The 16,796-nt window shown below is 51.8% G+C and overlaps 1 protein-coding gene across 15 annotated transcripts in view; it reads right to left on the bottom strand.

Annotated features, from left to right (window-relative positions):
• The window catches only part of SYNGAP1 (synaptic Ras GTPase activating protein 1), a 188,454-nt gene that overhangs the window by 136,725 nt on the left and 34,933 nt on the right, over nucleotides 1-16,796 (bottom strand). For 13 of the 15 annotated variants that reach the window (XR_011849867.1, XM_072125692.1, XM_072125702.1 and 10 more), the window contains exon 2: nucleotides 7,718-7,839. Coding sequence is in view for 14 of the 15 variants with exons in the window: in XM_072125692.1 (XP_071981793.1) it covers nucleotides 7,718-7,839 (122 nt within the window). In the remaining variant the exon portion in view is untranslated. Of the gene's footprint in view, nucleotides 1-7,717; nucleotides 7,840-8,673; nucleotides 8,784-13,214; nucleotides 13,304-16,796 lie in introns of those variants that run through there. The other 2 variants (XM_072125697.1, XM_072125696.1) reach the window with 2 other exon arrangements.

The following is a 16,796-nucleotide window of genomic DNA, read 5'->3' as shown; positions in this document are numbered from 1 at the left end:
AGCATCACTAATCCCAGAAATCACATTGTACAGAAACACAGGAGGAGACACACAGAGTGATAGTGAGCGCAGCACCCAACGCCTGCAACACCCCACCACAACTCACTGGACACCTACTACTACGAAGTACTATAATACTGCCCCCTAGGTACAAGGATATAACTACTATAATACTGCCCCCTATGTACAAGAATATAACTACTATAATACTGCCCTCTATGTACAAGAATATAACTACTATAATACTGCCCCCTAGGTACAGGAATATAACTACTATAATACTGCCTCCTATGTACAGGAATATAACTGCTATAATACTGCCCCCTATGTACTGGAATATAACTACTATAATACTGCCCCCTATGTACTGGAATATAACTACTATAATACTGCCCCCTATGTACAGGGATATAACTACTATAATACTGCCCCCTATGTACAGTAATATAACTACTATAATACTGCCTCCTATGTACAGGGATATAACTACTATAATACTGCCTCCTATGTACAGGGATATAACTACTATAATACTGCCCCCTATGTACAGGAATATAACTACTATAATACTGCTCCCTATGTACAGGAATATAACTGCTATAATACTGCCCACTATGTACAGGAATATAACTGCTATAATACTGCCCCCTATGTACAGGAATATAACTACTATAATACTGCCCCCTATGTACAGGAATATAACTGCTATAATACTGCCCCCTATGTACAGGAATATAACTACTATAATACTGCCCCCTATGTACAGGAATATAACTACTATAATACTGCCCTCTATGTACAGGAATATAACTACTATAATACTGCCCCCTATGTACAGGAATATAACTACTATAATACTGCCTCCTATGTACAGGGATATAACTACTATAATACTGCCTCCTATGTACAGGGATATAACTACTATAATACTGCCCCCTATGTACAGGAATATAACTACTATAATACTGCTCCCTATGTACAGGAATATAACTGCTATAATACTGCCCCCTATGTACAGGAATATAACTGCTATAATACTGCCCCCTATGTACAAGAATATAACTACTATAATACTGCCCCCTATGTACAAGAATAACTACTATAATACTGCCCCCTATGTACAGGAATAACTGCTATAATACTGCCCCCTCCTCCCCCTCAGCCTCTATACCTGTCCCTCCTCCCCCTCAGCCTCTATACCTGTCCCTCCTCCTCCTCAGCCTCTATACCTGTCCCTCCTCCTCCTCAGCCTCTATGCCTGTCCCCTCCTCCTCTATGCCCGCCCCCTCCTCCTCCTCAGCCTCTATACCTGTCCCTCCTCAGCCTCTATACCTGTCCCTCCTCAGCCTCTATACCTGTCCCTCCTCAGCCTCTATACCTGTCCCTCCTCAGCCTCTATACCTGTCCCTCCTCAGCCTCTATACCTGTCCCTCCTCAGCCTCTATACCTGTCCCTCCTCAGCCTCTATACCTGTCCCTCCTCAGCCTCTATACCTGTCCCTCCTCAGCCTCTATACCTGTCCCTCCTCAGCCTCTATACCTGTCCCTCCTCAGCCTCTATACCTGTCCCTCCTCAGCCTCTATACCTGTCCCTCCTCAGCCTCTATACCTGTCCCTCCTCTGCCTCTATACCTGTCCCTCCTCAGCCTCTATACCTGTCCCTCCTCAGCCTCTATACCTGTCCCTCCTCAGCCTCTATACCTGTCCCTCCTCAGCCTCTATACCTGTCCCTCCTCAGCCTCTATACCTGTCCCTCCTCAGCCTCTATACCTGTCCCTCCTCAGCCTCTATACCTGTCCCTCCTCAGCCTCTATACCTGTCCCTCCTCAGCCTCTATACCTGTCCCTCCTCAGCCTCTATACCTGTCCCTCCTCAGCCTCTATACCTGTCCCTCCTCAGCCTCTATACCTGTCCCTCCTCAGCCTCTATACCTGTCCCTCCTCAGCCTCTATACCTGTCCCTCCTCAGCCTCTATACCTGTCCCTCCTCAGCCTCTATACCTGTCCCTCCTCAGCCTCTATACCTGTCCCTCCTCAGCCTCTATACCTGTCCCTCCTCAGCCTCTATACCTGTCCCTCCTCAGCCTCTATACCTGTCCCTCCTCAGCCTCTATACCTGTCCCTCCTCAGCCTCTATACCTGTCCCTCCTCAGCCTCTATACCTGTCCCTCCTCAGCCTCTATACCTGTCCCTCCACAGCCTCTATACCTGTCCCTCCTCAGCCTCTATACCTGTCCCTCCTCAGCCTCTATACCTGTCCCTCCTCAGCCTCTATACCTGTCCCTCCTCAGCCTCTATACCTGTCCCTCCTCAGCCTCTATACCTGTCGCTCCTCAGCCTCTATACCTGTGCCTCCTCAGCCTCTATACCTGTGCCTCCTCAGCCTCTATACCTGTGCCTCCTCAGCCTCTATACCTGTGCCTCCTCAGCCTCTATACCTGTGCCTCCTCAGCCTCTATACCTGTGCCTCCTCAGCCTCTATACCTGTGCCTCCTCAGCCTCTATACCTGTGCCTCCTCAGCCTCTATACCTGTGCCTCCTCAGCCTCTATACCTGTGCCTCCTCAGCCTCTATACCTGTGCCTCCTCAGCCTCTATACCTGTGCCTCCTCAGCCTCTATACCTGTGCCTCCTCAGCCTCTATACCTGTGCCTCCTCAGCCTCTATACCTGTGCCTCCTCAGCCTCTATACCTGTGCCTCCTCAGCCTCTATACCTGTGCCTCCTCAGCCTCTATACCTGTGCCTCCTCAGCCTCTATACCTGTGCCTCCTCAGCCTCTATACCTGTGCCTCCTCAGCCTCTATACCTGTGCCTCCTCAGCCTCTATACCTGTGCCTCCTCAGCCTCTATACCTGTGCCTCCTCAGCCTCTATACCTGTGCCTCCTCAGCCTCTATACCTGTGCCTCCTCAGCCTCTATACCTGTGCCTCCTCAGCCTCTATACCTGTGCCTCCTCAGCCTCTATACCTGTGCCTCCTCAGCCTCTATACCTGTGCCTCCTCAGCCTCTATACCTGTGCCTCCTCAGCCTCTATACCTGTGCCTCCTCAGCCTCTATACCTGTGCCTCCTCAGCCTCTATACCTGTGCCTCCTCAGCCTCTATACCTGTGCCTCCTCAGCCTCTATACCTGTGCCTCCTCAGCCTCTATACCTGTGCCTCCTCAGCCTCTATACCTGTCCCTCCTCAGCCTCTATACCTGTCCCTCCTCAGCCTCTATACCTATCCCCTCCTCCTCCTCAGCCTCTATACCTGTCCCCTCCTCCTCCTCAGCCTCTATACCTGCCCCCTCCTCCTCCTCAGCCTCTATACCTATCCCCTCCTCCTCCTCAGCCTCTATACCTGTCCCCTCCTCCTCCTCAGCCTCTATACCTGTCCCCTCCTCCTCCTCAGCCTCTATACCTGTCCCCTCCTCCTCCTCCTCAGCCTCTATACCTGTCCCCTCCTCCTCAGCCTCTATACCTGTCCCCTCCTCCTCCTCAGCCTCTATACCTGTCCCCTCCTCCTTCTCAGCCTCTATACCTGTCCCCTCCTCCTCCTCAGCCTCTATACCTGTCCCCTCCTCCTCCTCAGCCTCTATACCTATCCCCTCCTCCTCCTTAGCCTCTATACCTATCCTCTCCTCCTCCTCAGCCTCTATACCTGTCCCCTCCTCCTCCTCAGCCTCTATACCTGTCCCCTCCTCCTCCTCCTCAGCCTCTATACCTGTCCCCTCCTCCTCCTCAGCCTCTATACCTGTCCCCTCCTCCTCCTCAGCCTCTATACCTGTCCCCTCCTCCTCCTCAGCCTCTATACCTGTCCCTCCTCCTCCTCAGCCTCTATACCTGTCCCTCCTCCTCCTCAGCCTCTATACCTGTCCCTCCTCCTCCTCAGCCTCTATACCTGTCCCCTCCTCCTCCTCAGCCTCTATACCTGTCCCCTCCTCCTCCTCAGCCTCTATACCGGTCCCCTCCTCCTCCTCAGCCTCTATACCTGTCCCCTCCTCCTCCTCAGCCTCTATACCGGTCCCCTCCTCCTCCTCCTCAGCCTCTATACCTGTCCCCTCCTCCTCCTCAGCCTCTATACCGGTCCCCTCCTCCTCCTCCTCAGCCTCTATACCTGTCCCCTCCTCCTCCTCAGCCTCTATACCGGTCCCCTCCTCCTCCTCAGCCTCTATACCTGTCCCCTCCTCCTCCTCAGCCTCTATACCGGTCCCCTCCTCCTCAGCCTCTATACCTGTCCCCTCCTCCCCCCTCAGCCTCTATACCTGTCCCCTCCTCCTCCTCCTCAGCCTCTATACCTGTCCCCTCCTCCTCCTCCTCAGCCTCTATACCTGTCCCTCCTCCTCCTCAGCCTCTATACCTGTCCCCTCCTCCTCAGCCTCTATACCTGTCCCTCCTCCTCCTCAGCCTCTATACCTGTCCCTCCTCCTCCTCAGCCTCTATACCTGTCCCTCCTCCTCCTCAGCCTCTATACCTGTCCCTCCTCCTCCTCAGCCTCTATACCTGTCCCTCCTCCTCCTCAGCCTCTATACCTGTCCCTCCTCCTCCTCAGCCTCTATACCTGTCCCTCCTCCTCCTCAGCATCTTTACCTGTCTCTCCTCCTCCTCAGCCTCTATACCTGTCCCTCCTCCTCCTCAGCCTCTATACCTGTCCCCTCCTCCTCCTCAGCCTCTTTACCCGTCCCTCCTCCTCCTCAGCCTCTATACCTGTCCCTCCTCCTCCTCAGCCTCTTTACCCGTCCCTCCTCCTCCTCAGCCTCTATACCTGTCCCCTCCTCCTCCTCAGCCTCTATACCTGTCCCTCCTCCTCCTCAGCCTCTTTACCTATCTCTCCTCCTCCTCAGCCTCTATACCTGTCCCTCCTCCTCCCTCCACCGCTCTGGCGGTTTCCCTGCTCCCGTCTGCCGTTCCTCAATGACTGTCCCTATCTGCCCTGTTTCCGGTGTCAGACCAGCACAGGAATTGTTAATTCCGACAGCTTTGTTCTCTGCCTCCGATTGGTGGAATGGTATCAGGATTTTCGGCTGACGGGTTAATTACAATAATTATCCTGTACAAGTAAAAGCAGTGACTGTGAATATAGAGCCAGCGCTTTATTCTCGCTCTCCCTGCGCCCTCACCCCATCCATCCATGTGTTGTCTACCCGCTGCACCTCCGCGCCTCCTCCCTCCTGGACCCTCATCCTAGTTCAGTTTTCCCCTTTAAGACCTCTCGTCACTTGCGATCCCATTCCCTAGTTATGTAATACAGCAGCCCCCTGGCCGTGCCCCCTCTGCCATGATTTTGCCTGCAGTTCCCTGTCTCTATCTCTCTCCCACTCTCTCTCCCTCTAATGCTCCCAGTTCCTTGCCGTAACAATGACAGGACAAGATCTGGGAGAGCAGCTTGTAATCCTCCCACATACCCCCCGTCCATCAGCTGCCTCATTCAGCTTCTGTGCGGGGAGAGGGGGGTGGAGGCTCCCACCACTGCCGCCGTGTCACCTCGCCTTCCCCAATCCTGCCTGGACCATATACAGGGGTAGAGGTGCTGCAGACTGTGGGTGGTAGACATATATGAGCTGCTATCTAAGCCCAGGGGCCACTTTCAGTCCACTCTACGTGGACAAGGATACAGGAGGATGATTGCACAATAGATGGAGCCATCATGTTCACATTGGTGTCAATGCACAAAGCGCAGATCTTCGTAATAAATAATCAGAATTCCTTATCTAGGCTTCATTCACGCAAACATATTGGGGACGTATATACGGCCGACATATAAACGGTGTATATACGTCCCCCATACACTTCAATGGGCTCACGGCCCTGTACGGGAGCGGTACGGTGCAGCACACGTGTGGCACCGTACCGCTCCGTAGCCCCTAGAAAGACATGTCCTATCTCTCTATGGAATATGGCAATGTGTGCCATAAATTCCTATGGAGAGGGACGGGGGTGTCCTGCGCTCATCCCCTGCTCCTCTCCCCAGCGCTGATGTATGTCCGCCATGCTACGGTACAGCAGGCATACATCGTGTGACTGTAGCCTTATATATAATGCAACCATGGAAAATCTACAGGCCCTGTACTGTGCTACACAGAGGCCGTACATGAGACCCGGAGGCAGAGGCTGGGGGCAGAGGGATCATCACCAGCTACTTCCCAATAAGCCGATCACCAGGGAGGTCCCGGATCATCAGAATTTAATATCACTAACCACAAAAACCCCTGCATTATAATAGCAGCGCATTTCCTATTTAGTCTTTCTTCCTCCTACATCTTTGCATCTGCCATAAGGCAAGATGAGCGACTCGCCTCAGGCAGCAGAAGGCAGAGCCCTGAGAGGGGCGGCAGACAGCCCAACCACTGAGGCCGGATGAGTACTTCAGACTTCTAACACCAGCGCTGCCCAAATCAGCTCTGGAGAGCAAAGGGCTGTACTGGGATGTATGAGATCTGAGTAGCCAGGTCATGCTGTAGATCATACAGGTACCTATATACCTATACCTATAGAGGACAGATAGGACGTCGCTGCTTTAAATCCATTACAGATATTACATTAAAAAGCATAAAAAGATAGAAGATGCAACAAGTTTTCTGACTTTTTGCTACTTGATTCATTGGAAAAGTTACAGCCGATGTCCCAAGTTCCCCTTTCCGCAGCCCAACCTGAGGAGTCATCTTATGCTGTGACAGAGGAGAACATCTCATCAGTCCCTAATAATAGTCCTTAATGACCAAATGATCCTTGGGGTTTTTTTTCTGTTCCAATAACCAAACGAGGACTTGTGTGAAGGTTCTGTGGTCTGTAATGGCTTCGATGAATTTACCAGATCACATATTGAATACATTTTGAAAGTAAACAAAGCCCAAAAACGCAACAATGTCCCTTATATTCTGCAGTTTGGGACAATGTATTTCTCATCATATTCTGACAACTCTAACGTTGTGATGGGGTTGTTTTTAATAGAACACGTTGTAGTTTTTAAGGTACTCAAGATTATTTAATGACTGAAAGCATCACACATGTAATTTTTGCTGAATTGTAAGTTATAAGGGAGAAGGAGCTGAGATAATGGATGTTCAGAGTAAGTTTTTTCCTGCTCACTTTGGGCTTAGGAGTCTAGTGGGCGGCCCTTCTACGTCACTAACATTCAGCCTGCCGAAAGAAAACCCTACGTACAATCTGCTAAGCTCCTCCTGCTCTATAACATGCTGCCTGCAGATAGGACACTATGTACAATACACTCAGCTCCTCCTGCTCTAAAACATGCTGCCTGCAGATAGGACACTATGTACAATCTGCTCAGCTCCTCCTGCTCTATAACATGCTGCCTGCAGATAGGACACTATGCACAATCTGCTCAGCTCCTCCTGCTCTATAACATGCTGCCTGCAGATAGGACACTATGTACAATCTGCTCAGCTCCTCCTGCTCTATACCATGCTGCCTGCAGATAGGACACTATGTACAATCTGCTCAGCTCCTCCTGCTCTATAACATGCTGCCTGCAGATTGTACATGGTGTCCTATCTGCTCAGCTCCTCCTGCTCTATAACATGCTGCCTGCAGATAGGACACTATGTACAATCTGCTGAGCTCTATAACATGCTGCCTGCAAATAGGACTACATTTTCAATGTTTGCCTTAATGACCACCACTGAAAGATCTTCTTAGAGTTGTGTTGTACCATTAGGATATTGGTTGATACAATTGTAGATTACTAGTAAAGCATGCGTCTTGTGAGGGATCACTGACCTCCTCCTCATCGAGCATAAGAAGCTGATTTCCAGAGATGACGCAGTATCGTGGGTTCCAAGCTGGGCGGTCATACGGAGAGGTGACGTACGGCATCCGATGCATGGGAGGTCCTCGAGCATCTAAGGGGCAAATACAAAAATGTTTTATTCACTTCCACAACGTATGTTACCCCGTGTAATGTAACGCCGCGCTGTCTACATATCAGCGGAAGGTTGTGGATGATGTACGGATATCGCACGTAGAACGCAATCCACAAAAGTCGAGAACAAAGTTGAAAAAAAAAGTCTATGTACATCACAGTCACACCTCCAGCAGTACCGCTCTCCTTCTTACAGTCTGTCTACGTCACAGTCACACCTCCAGCAGTACCGCTCTCCTTCTTACAGTCTGTCTACGTCACAGTCACACCTCCAGCAGTACCGCTCTCCTTCTTACAGTCTGTCTACGTCACAGTCACATTTCCAGCAGTCCAGCTCTCCTTCTTACAGTCTACCTACGTCACAGTCACACCTCCAGCAGTCCAGCTCTCCTTCCTTCAGTCTGTCTACGTCACGGTCACACCTCCAGCAGTACCACTCTCCTTCTTACAGTGTACCTACGTCACGGTCACACCTCCAGTAGTCCCGCTCTCCTTCCTACAGTCTGTCTACGTCACAGTCACACCTCCAGCAGTCCCGCTCTCCTTCCTACAGTCTGTCTACGTCACGGTCACACCTACAGTAGTCCCGCTCTCCTTCCTACAGTCTGTCTACATCGTTGTACATAGTTTGGTCTCTGGGCATCGGAGACATGAGCCATAGACTTGTATTAGGGCCAGCTTCCCCATAGTCTGGTCTGGTGTGTCTTCCATAGTCTGGTCTAGGGCGTCAGCCATAGTCCGGACTAGAGTCAGCGCCTGCCATAGTCTAGTCTGTGCAGGTTGCGGTGTCAGCCATAGGGGGGAGGAGTTGTACCTCAGTTACAATCGGTTCTGGAAAGCAGGGCTGGGCCATAATTCATAGTATAGTCTGGGGCATTGACCATAGTCTGGACAGGGATTCTGGGCCGTCATTCATAGTCTGTTCTGGAGGTTGAAATTTTTGAGGAGACAAAAAAGGTTGTGCACCGTTTATTTAAAATGTACAATTACTATAAATTCTCTAAATATGTGACTATATAAGCACAGAAAACACAGGCTGCAGGGGGCTGGCTATACAATGGAGGGCAGTGGGCTGGCTGGCTATATACTGGGAGGCAGGGGGCGGGCTATACAAAGGAAGGCATGGGGCTTGCTGGCTACATACTGGGAGGCAGGGGGCTGGCTATATACTACGCTTGGGCTGGCTATATATTGGGGGCAGGGGGTCGGCTAGCTATTAACTGGGGGGGCAGGGGGCTTGCTGACTATATTCTGGGGGCAGGGGACCAAATAGCTATATACTGGGGGGCAGGGGCTGGCTGACTATATAGTGGGTGGAGGCTGTGACTAATGCATTTCCCCCCTAGACTTTAAGGTTTTCCCAGTTTTTTGTGGTTTATTATATTCTTAATTAAAAAAAATTATAAATGAATATGTCCTGAACTCCATGGAAAAGCAGATCTCACCGTGGTCTGAACACAGACCTGAAAGTATATTCGGCTAGTATACTCCGTATATAAATGTATTTCACTTTTCCATGGACGTTCTGTCTCTTTAAGAAAAGAGGGACTTGAATGAAAACACAAAGGAGACCTGATAGGGCACTAGTATACTTAGTGTGTAAATGTCTGTATTTCTTCTTTACTCTACATTGCACGTGTATATAGGATAGTAGCTGGTGTCAGAGATCTTCATTGTGTGAGACGTCACACACCGAGTCCAGCTACAATCCTGAAATACAAATCCATATATCGTAGTCCTGGTTACTAACTACATACACAATTACATGATTACACATCTCTCCAGGGACAATGCCTAACACTAGGGCGGGCTCCAGGTTTCAGTAGGCCCCTGGGTGACAGCTCCTCAGTGACCCCTGGGTGACAGCTCCTCAGTGGCCCCTGGGTGACAGAGCCTCAGTGGGCCCCTTTGCAGTGAACTCACATGGCAGCATTAAAAATTCAGAAGCTAAAACAAACAGTCTCCTGTACCCTAAAAGGGTGCCCTCTACAGGACAGGAGGCCAACTACATGCTGCCTCCTCATTAAGGAGGAGGGACCTTTAGATACCTGTCCTGCAAAATTCTAGGTGCCAAAACAAAAATAATAGACCCCAGTAGATTGAGTAGGCCCCTCGTCCATTAGATTATAAGATCTTTCTTCATTATTTATTCGGGTGTTGTCTATATCTAGTCTGCACCAGGTCCTGATTGGACATTTTAGGTTTTAGTACATTTGGTTCAGCAGCCAATACATTTTATTCTGTTATTTGGGCCAGTAGGGGGCGCTCTGCCAGGTTTCTTATCCCTGTACATGGCATTTGTTATGCTCTCGCTGAGTGTGAAGGCAGGACCAGTAATGAACCATCTCCGGAGCCGGCTGTCACAGCTCCCTGCTCCCCTCTGCACAGGTGCTTCCTAAACTGAAGAATATAAAAGGACTCACAGGTGTGGAGAAAGCAGGACTCACATATTTATCTATGACTGACAGGGTGGCAGGACTCACAGGCTCTATATGATTGACAGGGGGAGGCAGGACTTATAGACTCTGTAAGTGGGTTGGGAAAGCAGGACTCACAGGCTCTCTCATAATTGTGGGAGGAGGAAGCAGGACTCACAGGCTCTCTCATAATTGTGGGAGGAGGAAGCAGGAGTCACAGGCTTTCCCTAATTGTGGGAGGAGGAAGAAGGAGTCACAGGCTTTCTCTAATTGTGGGAGGAGGAAGCAGGAGTCACAGGCTTTCTCTAATTGTGGGAGAAGGAAGCAGGACTCACAGGCTTTCTCTAATTGTGGGATAAGGAAGCAGGACTCACAGGCTTTCTCTAATTGTGGGAGAAGGAAGCAGTACTCACAGGCTTTCTCTAATTGTGGGAGAAGGAAGCAGGACTCACAGGCTTTCTCTAATTGTGGGAGAAGGAAGCAGGACTCACAGGCTTTCCCTAATTGTGGGAGGAGGAAGCAGGACTCACAGGCTTTCTCTAATTGTGGGAGAAGGAAGCAGGACTCACAGGCTTTCTCTAATTGTGGGAGAAGGAAGCAGGACTCACATGCTTTCTCTAATTGTGGGAGGAGGAAGCAGGACTCACAGGCTTTCCCTAATTGTGGGAGGAGGAAGCAGGACTCACAGGCTTTCCCTAATTGTGGGAGGAGGAAGCAGGACTCACAGGCTCTCTCTAATTGTGGGAGAAGGAAGCAGGACTCACAGGCTTTCTCTAATTGTGGGAGGAGGAAGCAGGACTCACAGGCTTTCTCTTTGAGTGGGAGGAGGCAGCAGGGCTCACAGGCTTTCTCTAATTGTGGGAGGAGGCAGCAGGACTCACATGCTTTCTATATTAATCTAAAAATAAATCTTTTTACATAAAACTACTGGATGATTTCATAGAAAAGTCCTCCTCTATCCTATAACCTGACATATATCTAGTTTTATCATTACAACACCCCACCCCGAAAATACCCTTCAAAGCTTTAGTCTCTTCTGACAATCACAAAGTAATTTTCTTAAAACGCAATCACTGACAATCCGTCTTCCACAATCAATACCAATTCTTCATTCAGATCAGAAAAACTTCTCCTCCACAATCCCTGCGGCTGATGTAATAATCCCCAGCATGTCCCCTCCAACAATCATCACACCCAGCACCAAGCAATCCCCGGTCCTGCCCAGACAGGCCTCGCCGCAGAGCTGACCATCAAATCTACACCTATCGCAATTACTGAATGCAAATATCCGAATATCTATGCAACGTATTCCACCACCTGTGTCCTGACGGAAATCTACAAAACATCTGCCACGTCCTCTGTGCTCCGGCCACCCATCACATCACCCAGAAGACCAACCATCAAGGTTTTGGTGTTTGATCTCTTCTCCTCCAGAGCGAGATGGGGGGGTAACGCTTTTTATTACAAAACCTACTTCCACATAAACTATTAGGAAATTCTGGGTGAACACGGGTTCCCTAAACTCCTCAGAGCAATATCTTGGAGGACCTGCCTTGCGTTACATAGAAATAATCCATTGATTTTGCTGAGCCCAGTGCAGTACTTCATTCTGCCTGCGGAGGCACTGCAGGTAAACTGATCATTGCCTGAACAGGTCTCCTCATAAATTACAGCCGATTGCCGGGATCCCAGAAGTGCGGCACATGAATTAAAGATCTTCAAACAAGTAAGTATTATCCAAAGCAGATAAAATGCCTTGGGCCACATCTTAGATAACGAGGAAACGGAAGAAATTAATTAACAAAATTTGACGAAAACGACTGAGATCACAAGTTCGGCAACCAAAAATTTAGTATGGCAAAATGTAGCAGGCACCTTAAAGGGGATGACTCAAGACATAAAAAAGTTTGCACCTCACTGTTGGCTCAATGTTTAACCCTTGGACTGAGCCGGAAATATCGGTCATGTGACTGCCGGCCAATCACGGGTTTAAACAGCGAGCCAAGGAGCAAAAACGGTGACCCGGAGAAAGTTATTACCCCCCCCCCCACACACACACTCAAAGACCAATAGGTGGTCAGTACCAGCAGTATATCACGGCCAAATAATGGTAGCCCCCCCCCTCCTAACCACATCTATAGCACCCCAAAGTATCTACAGACCTGATTTTGGATGCACAATGATAAATACGATGCCGAAACACACCCCTCCTCCCCCCCACCCCCCAAAGTAGCATGCTGCATGCTGGTGGACAGAAGGTAGCAGAGGCTGACACCATACATATGGTGACCGATGAGAGGAATACAGACGGACAGTGACCATATGTGACTCGTAGACGCCATACGACATAGAAAGCGGAGAGAATCAGAGGACACGGACCAGAAATGATCGGATCACAAAAGTGGAGATCAGTTTATTAGGAGACGGAATAACAGTGGATTGCATAAGGATCAGCCGATGCTCGCTGTGAAATGTGTGCCTATATATATATATGTGTGTGTGTATTATATATAGTATACAGGAAGATGAGGCTACATGTATAGCAATGACATACAGAGAGATAGATCTCACAGGGTCCATGTGCCTGCACATATATACATACGTGTGCGCCTATGTGTACACGGCAAGAGAGAAGCAAACAGGAAAGAGGAATAAGGCAGAGAAGAGGCGAGATGGCAGCGAGGGAAGGAGGGGGAGAAGGAAGGAGAAAGTGTGGGAAGATGGGGAGATACGAGGGGGGAAGAGAGAAATTATAATAGACGGGGGGTGGGGAGGACTGTGCGGGGTAAGTGCCGGGGGAGATGGGGAGGGACGCAGACAGAAAACAGGGGGTTAAAATCTCATACAAGACGGGGGCACACGTGGACCTCATAGAGAGACAGCACGGTGGCTGGAGACATACTGGGGTGAGAGAGACAGACATACAGGGGCGTCTCACCCTTGTCACCCTGAGAGAGCGCTCATTCTGCATTGTAAGAGACCGTCGTGTGATAAAAACTTCAACCTTATTCTGAAAACCCCTAAATATAGGAATTAAAGCAGCGACAGTTACCTAGCAACCGGCAGCACTGACACAACCAACCACACACAGACACACAATGACACACACACCGCCATGTATGGCCTGCGCTTCCTGCGCCCCACACATACACACAGAGGATGGCAGAGCCCGGAGGAGACACATACAGGGCACACCGGGCAAAGCATATACACAGGGCACACCGGGCACAGCCAATACACAGGGCACAGCCAATACACAGGACACACCGGGCAAAGCATATACACAGGGCACACCGGGCACAGCCAATACACAGGGCACACCGGGCACAGCCAATACACAGGACACACCGGGCACAGCCAATACACAGGACACACCGGGCACAGCCAATACACAGGGCACACCGGGCACTGCCAATACACAGGGCACACCGGGCACTGCCAATACACAGGGCACACCGGGCACTGCCAATACACAGGGCACACCGGGCACAGCCAATACACAGGACACACCGGGCACAGCCAATACACAGAGCACACCGGGCACAGCCAATACACAGGGCACAGGTAGAGACACACCGGGCACAGCCACTACACAGGGCACACCGGGCACAGCCAATACACAGGACACACCGGGCACAGCCAATACACAGGGCACACCTGGCACAGCCAATACACAGGGCACACCGGGCACAGCCAATACACAGGGCACACCGGGCACAGCCAATACACAGGGCACACCGGGCACAGCCAATACACAGGGCACACCGGGCACAGCCAATACACAGGGCACACCGGGCACAGCCAATACACAGGGCACACCGGGCACAGCCAATACACAGGGCACACCGGGCACAGCCAATACACAGGGCACACCGGGCACAGCCAATACACAGGACACACCGGGCACAGCCAATACACAGGGCACACCGGGCACAGCCAATACACAGGACACACCGGGCACAGCCAATACACAGGACACACCGGGCACAGCCAATACACAGGACACAGGTATACACACCGGGCACAGCCAATACACAGGGCACACCGGGCACAGCCAATACACAGGGCACACCGGGCACAGCCAATACACAGGGCACACCGGGCACAGCCAATACACAGGACACAGGTATACACACCGGGCACAGCCAATACACAGGACACACCGGGCACAGCCAATACACAGGGCACAGCCAATACACAGGGCACACCGGGCACAGCCAATACACAGGGCACACCGGGCACAGCCAATACACAGGGCACACCGGGCACAGCCAATACACAGGACACACCGGGCACAGCCAATACACAGGGCACAGCCAATACAAAGGGCACAGCCAATACACAGGGCACAGCCAATACACAGGACACACCGGGCACAGCCAATACACAGGACACACCGGGCACAGCCAATACACAGGGCACACCGGGCACAGCCAATACACAGGGCACACCGGGCACAGCCAATACACAGGACACAGCGGGCACAGCCAATACACAGGACACAGGTAGAGACACAACGGGCACAGCCAATCCACAGGACACACCGGGCACAGCCAATCCACAGGACACACCGGGCACAGCCAATCCACAGGACACACCGGGCACAGCCAATCCACAGGACACACCGGGCACAGCCAATACACAGGGCACACCGGGCACAGCCAATACACAGGACACAGGTATAGACACACCAGGCACAGCCAATACACAGGGCACACCGGGCACAGCCAATACACAGGGCACACCGGGCACAGCCAATCCACAGGGCACACCGGGCACAGCCAATACACAGGACACACCGGGCACAGCCAATACACAGGACACACCGGGCACAGCCAATCCACAGGACACACCGGGCACAGCCAATACACAGGACACACCGGGCACAGCCAATCCACAGGGCACACCGGGCACAGCCAATACACAGGGCACAGGTATAAACACTGGGCACAGCCAATACACAGGACACACCGGGCACAGCCAATACACAGGACACACCGGGCACAGCCAATACACAGGACACAGGTATACACACCGGGCACAGCCAATACACAGGGCACACCGGGCACAGCCAATACACAGGGCACACCGGGCACAGCCAATACACAGGGCACACCGGGCACAGCCAATACACAGGACACAGGTATACACACCGGGCACAGCCAATACACAGGACACACCGGGCACAGCCAATACACAGGGCACAGCCAATACACAGGGCACACCGGGCACAGCCAATACACAGGGCACACCGGGCACAGCCAATACACAGGGCACACCGGGCACAGCCAATACACAGGACACACCGGGCACAGCCAATACACAGGGCACAGCCAATACACAGGGCACAGCCAATACACAGGGCACAGCCAATACACAGGACACACCGGGCACAGCCAATACACAGGACACACCGGGCACAGCCAATACACAGGGCACACCGGGCACAGCCAATACACAGGGCACACCGGGCACAGCCAATACACAGGACACACCGGGCACAGCCAATACACAGGACACAGGTAGAGACACAACGGGCACAGCCAATCCACAGGACACACCGGGCACAGCCAATCCACAGGACACACCGGGCACAGCCAATCCACAGGACACACCGGGCACAGCCAATCCACAGGACACACCGGGCACAGCCAATACACAGGGCACACCGGGCACAGCCAATACACAGGACACAGGTATAGACACACCAGGCACAGCCAATACACAGGGCACACCGGGCACAGCCAATACACAGGGCACACCGGGCACAGCCAATCCACAGGGCACACCGGGCACAGCCAATACACAGGACACACCGGGCACAGCCAATACACAGGACACACCGGGCACAGCCAATCCACAGGACACACCGGGCACAGCCAATACACAGGACACACCGGGCACAGCCAATCCACAGGGCACACCGGGCACAGCCAATACACAGGGCACAGGTATAAACACTGGGCACAGCCAATACACAGGACACACCGGGCACAGCCAATACACAGGACACAGGTATACACACCGGGCACAGCGAATCCACAGGACACACCGGGCACAGCCAATACACAGGGCACACCGGGCACAGCCAATACACAGGACACACCGGGCACAGCCAATACACAGGACACACCGGGCACAGCCAATACACAGGACACACCGGGCACAGCCAATACACAGGACTCAGGTATACACACCGGGCACAGCCAATCCACAGGACACACCGGGCACAGCCAATCCACAGGACACACCGGGCACAGCCAATACACAGGACACACCGGGCACAGCCAATACACAGGACACACCGGGCACAGCCAATACACAGGACTCAGGTAGAGACACACCAGGCACAGCCAATACACAGGACACAGGGGTACACACACACCGGGCAGAGCCAATACACAGGACACACCGGGCAGAGCCAATACACAGGACACACCAGGCAGATCCAATACACAGGACACACCAGGCAGATCCAATACACAGGACACACCGGGCAGAGCCAATACACAGGACACAC

The sequence above is a fragment of the Engystomops pustulosus genome, chromosome 9 (genome assembly GCF_040894005.1).
Source record: "Engystomops pustulosus chromosome 9, aEngPut4.maternal, whole genome shotgun sequence".
NCBI classification, from domain to species: domain Eukaryota; kingdom Metazoa; phylum Chordata; class Amphibia; order Anura; family Leptodactylidae; genus Engystomops; species Engystomops pustulosus.
Note: the sequence above shows the minus strand (reverse complement) of the source record. Positions and strands in the feature narration are given on the sequence as shown.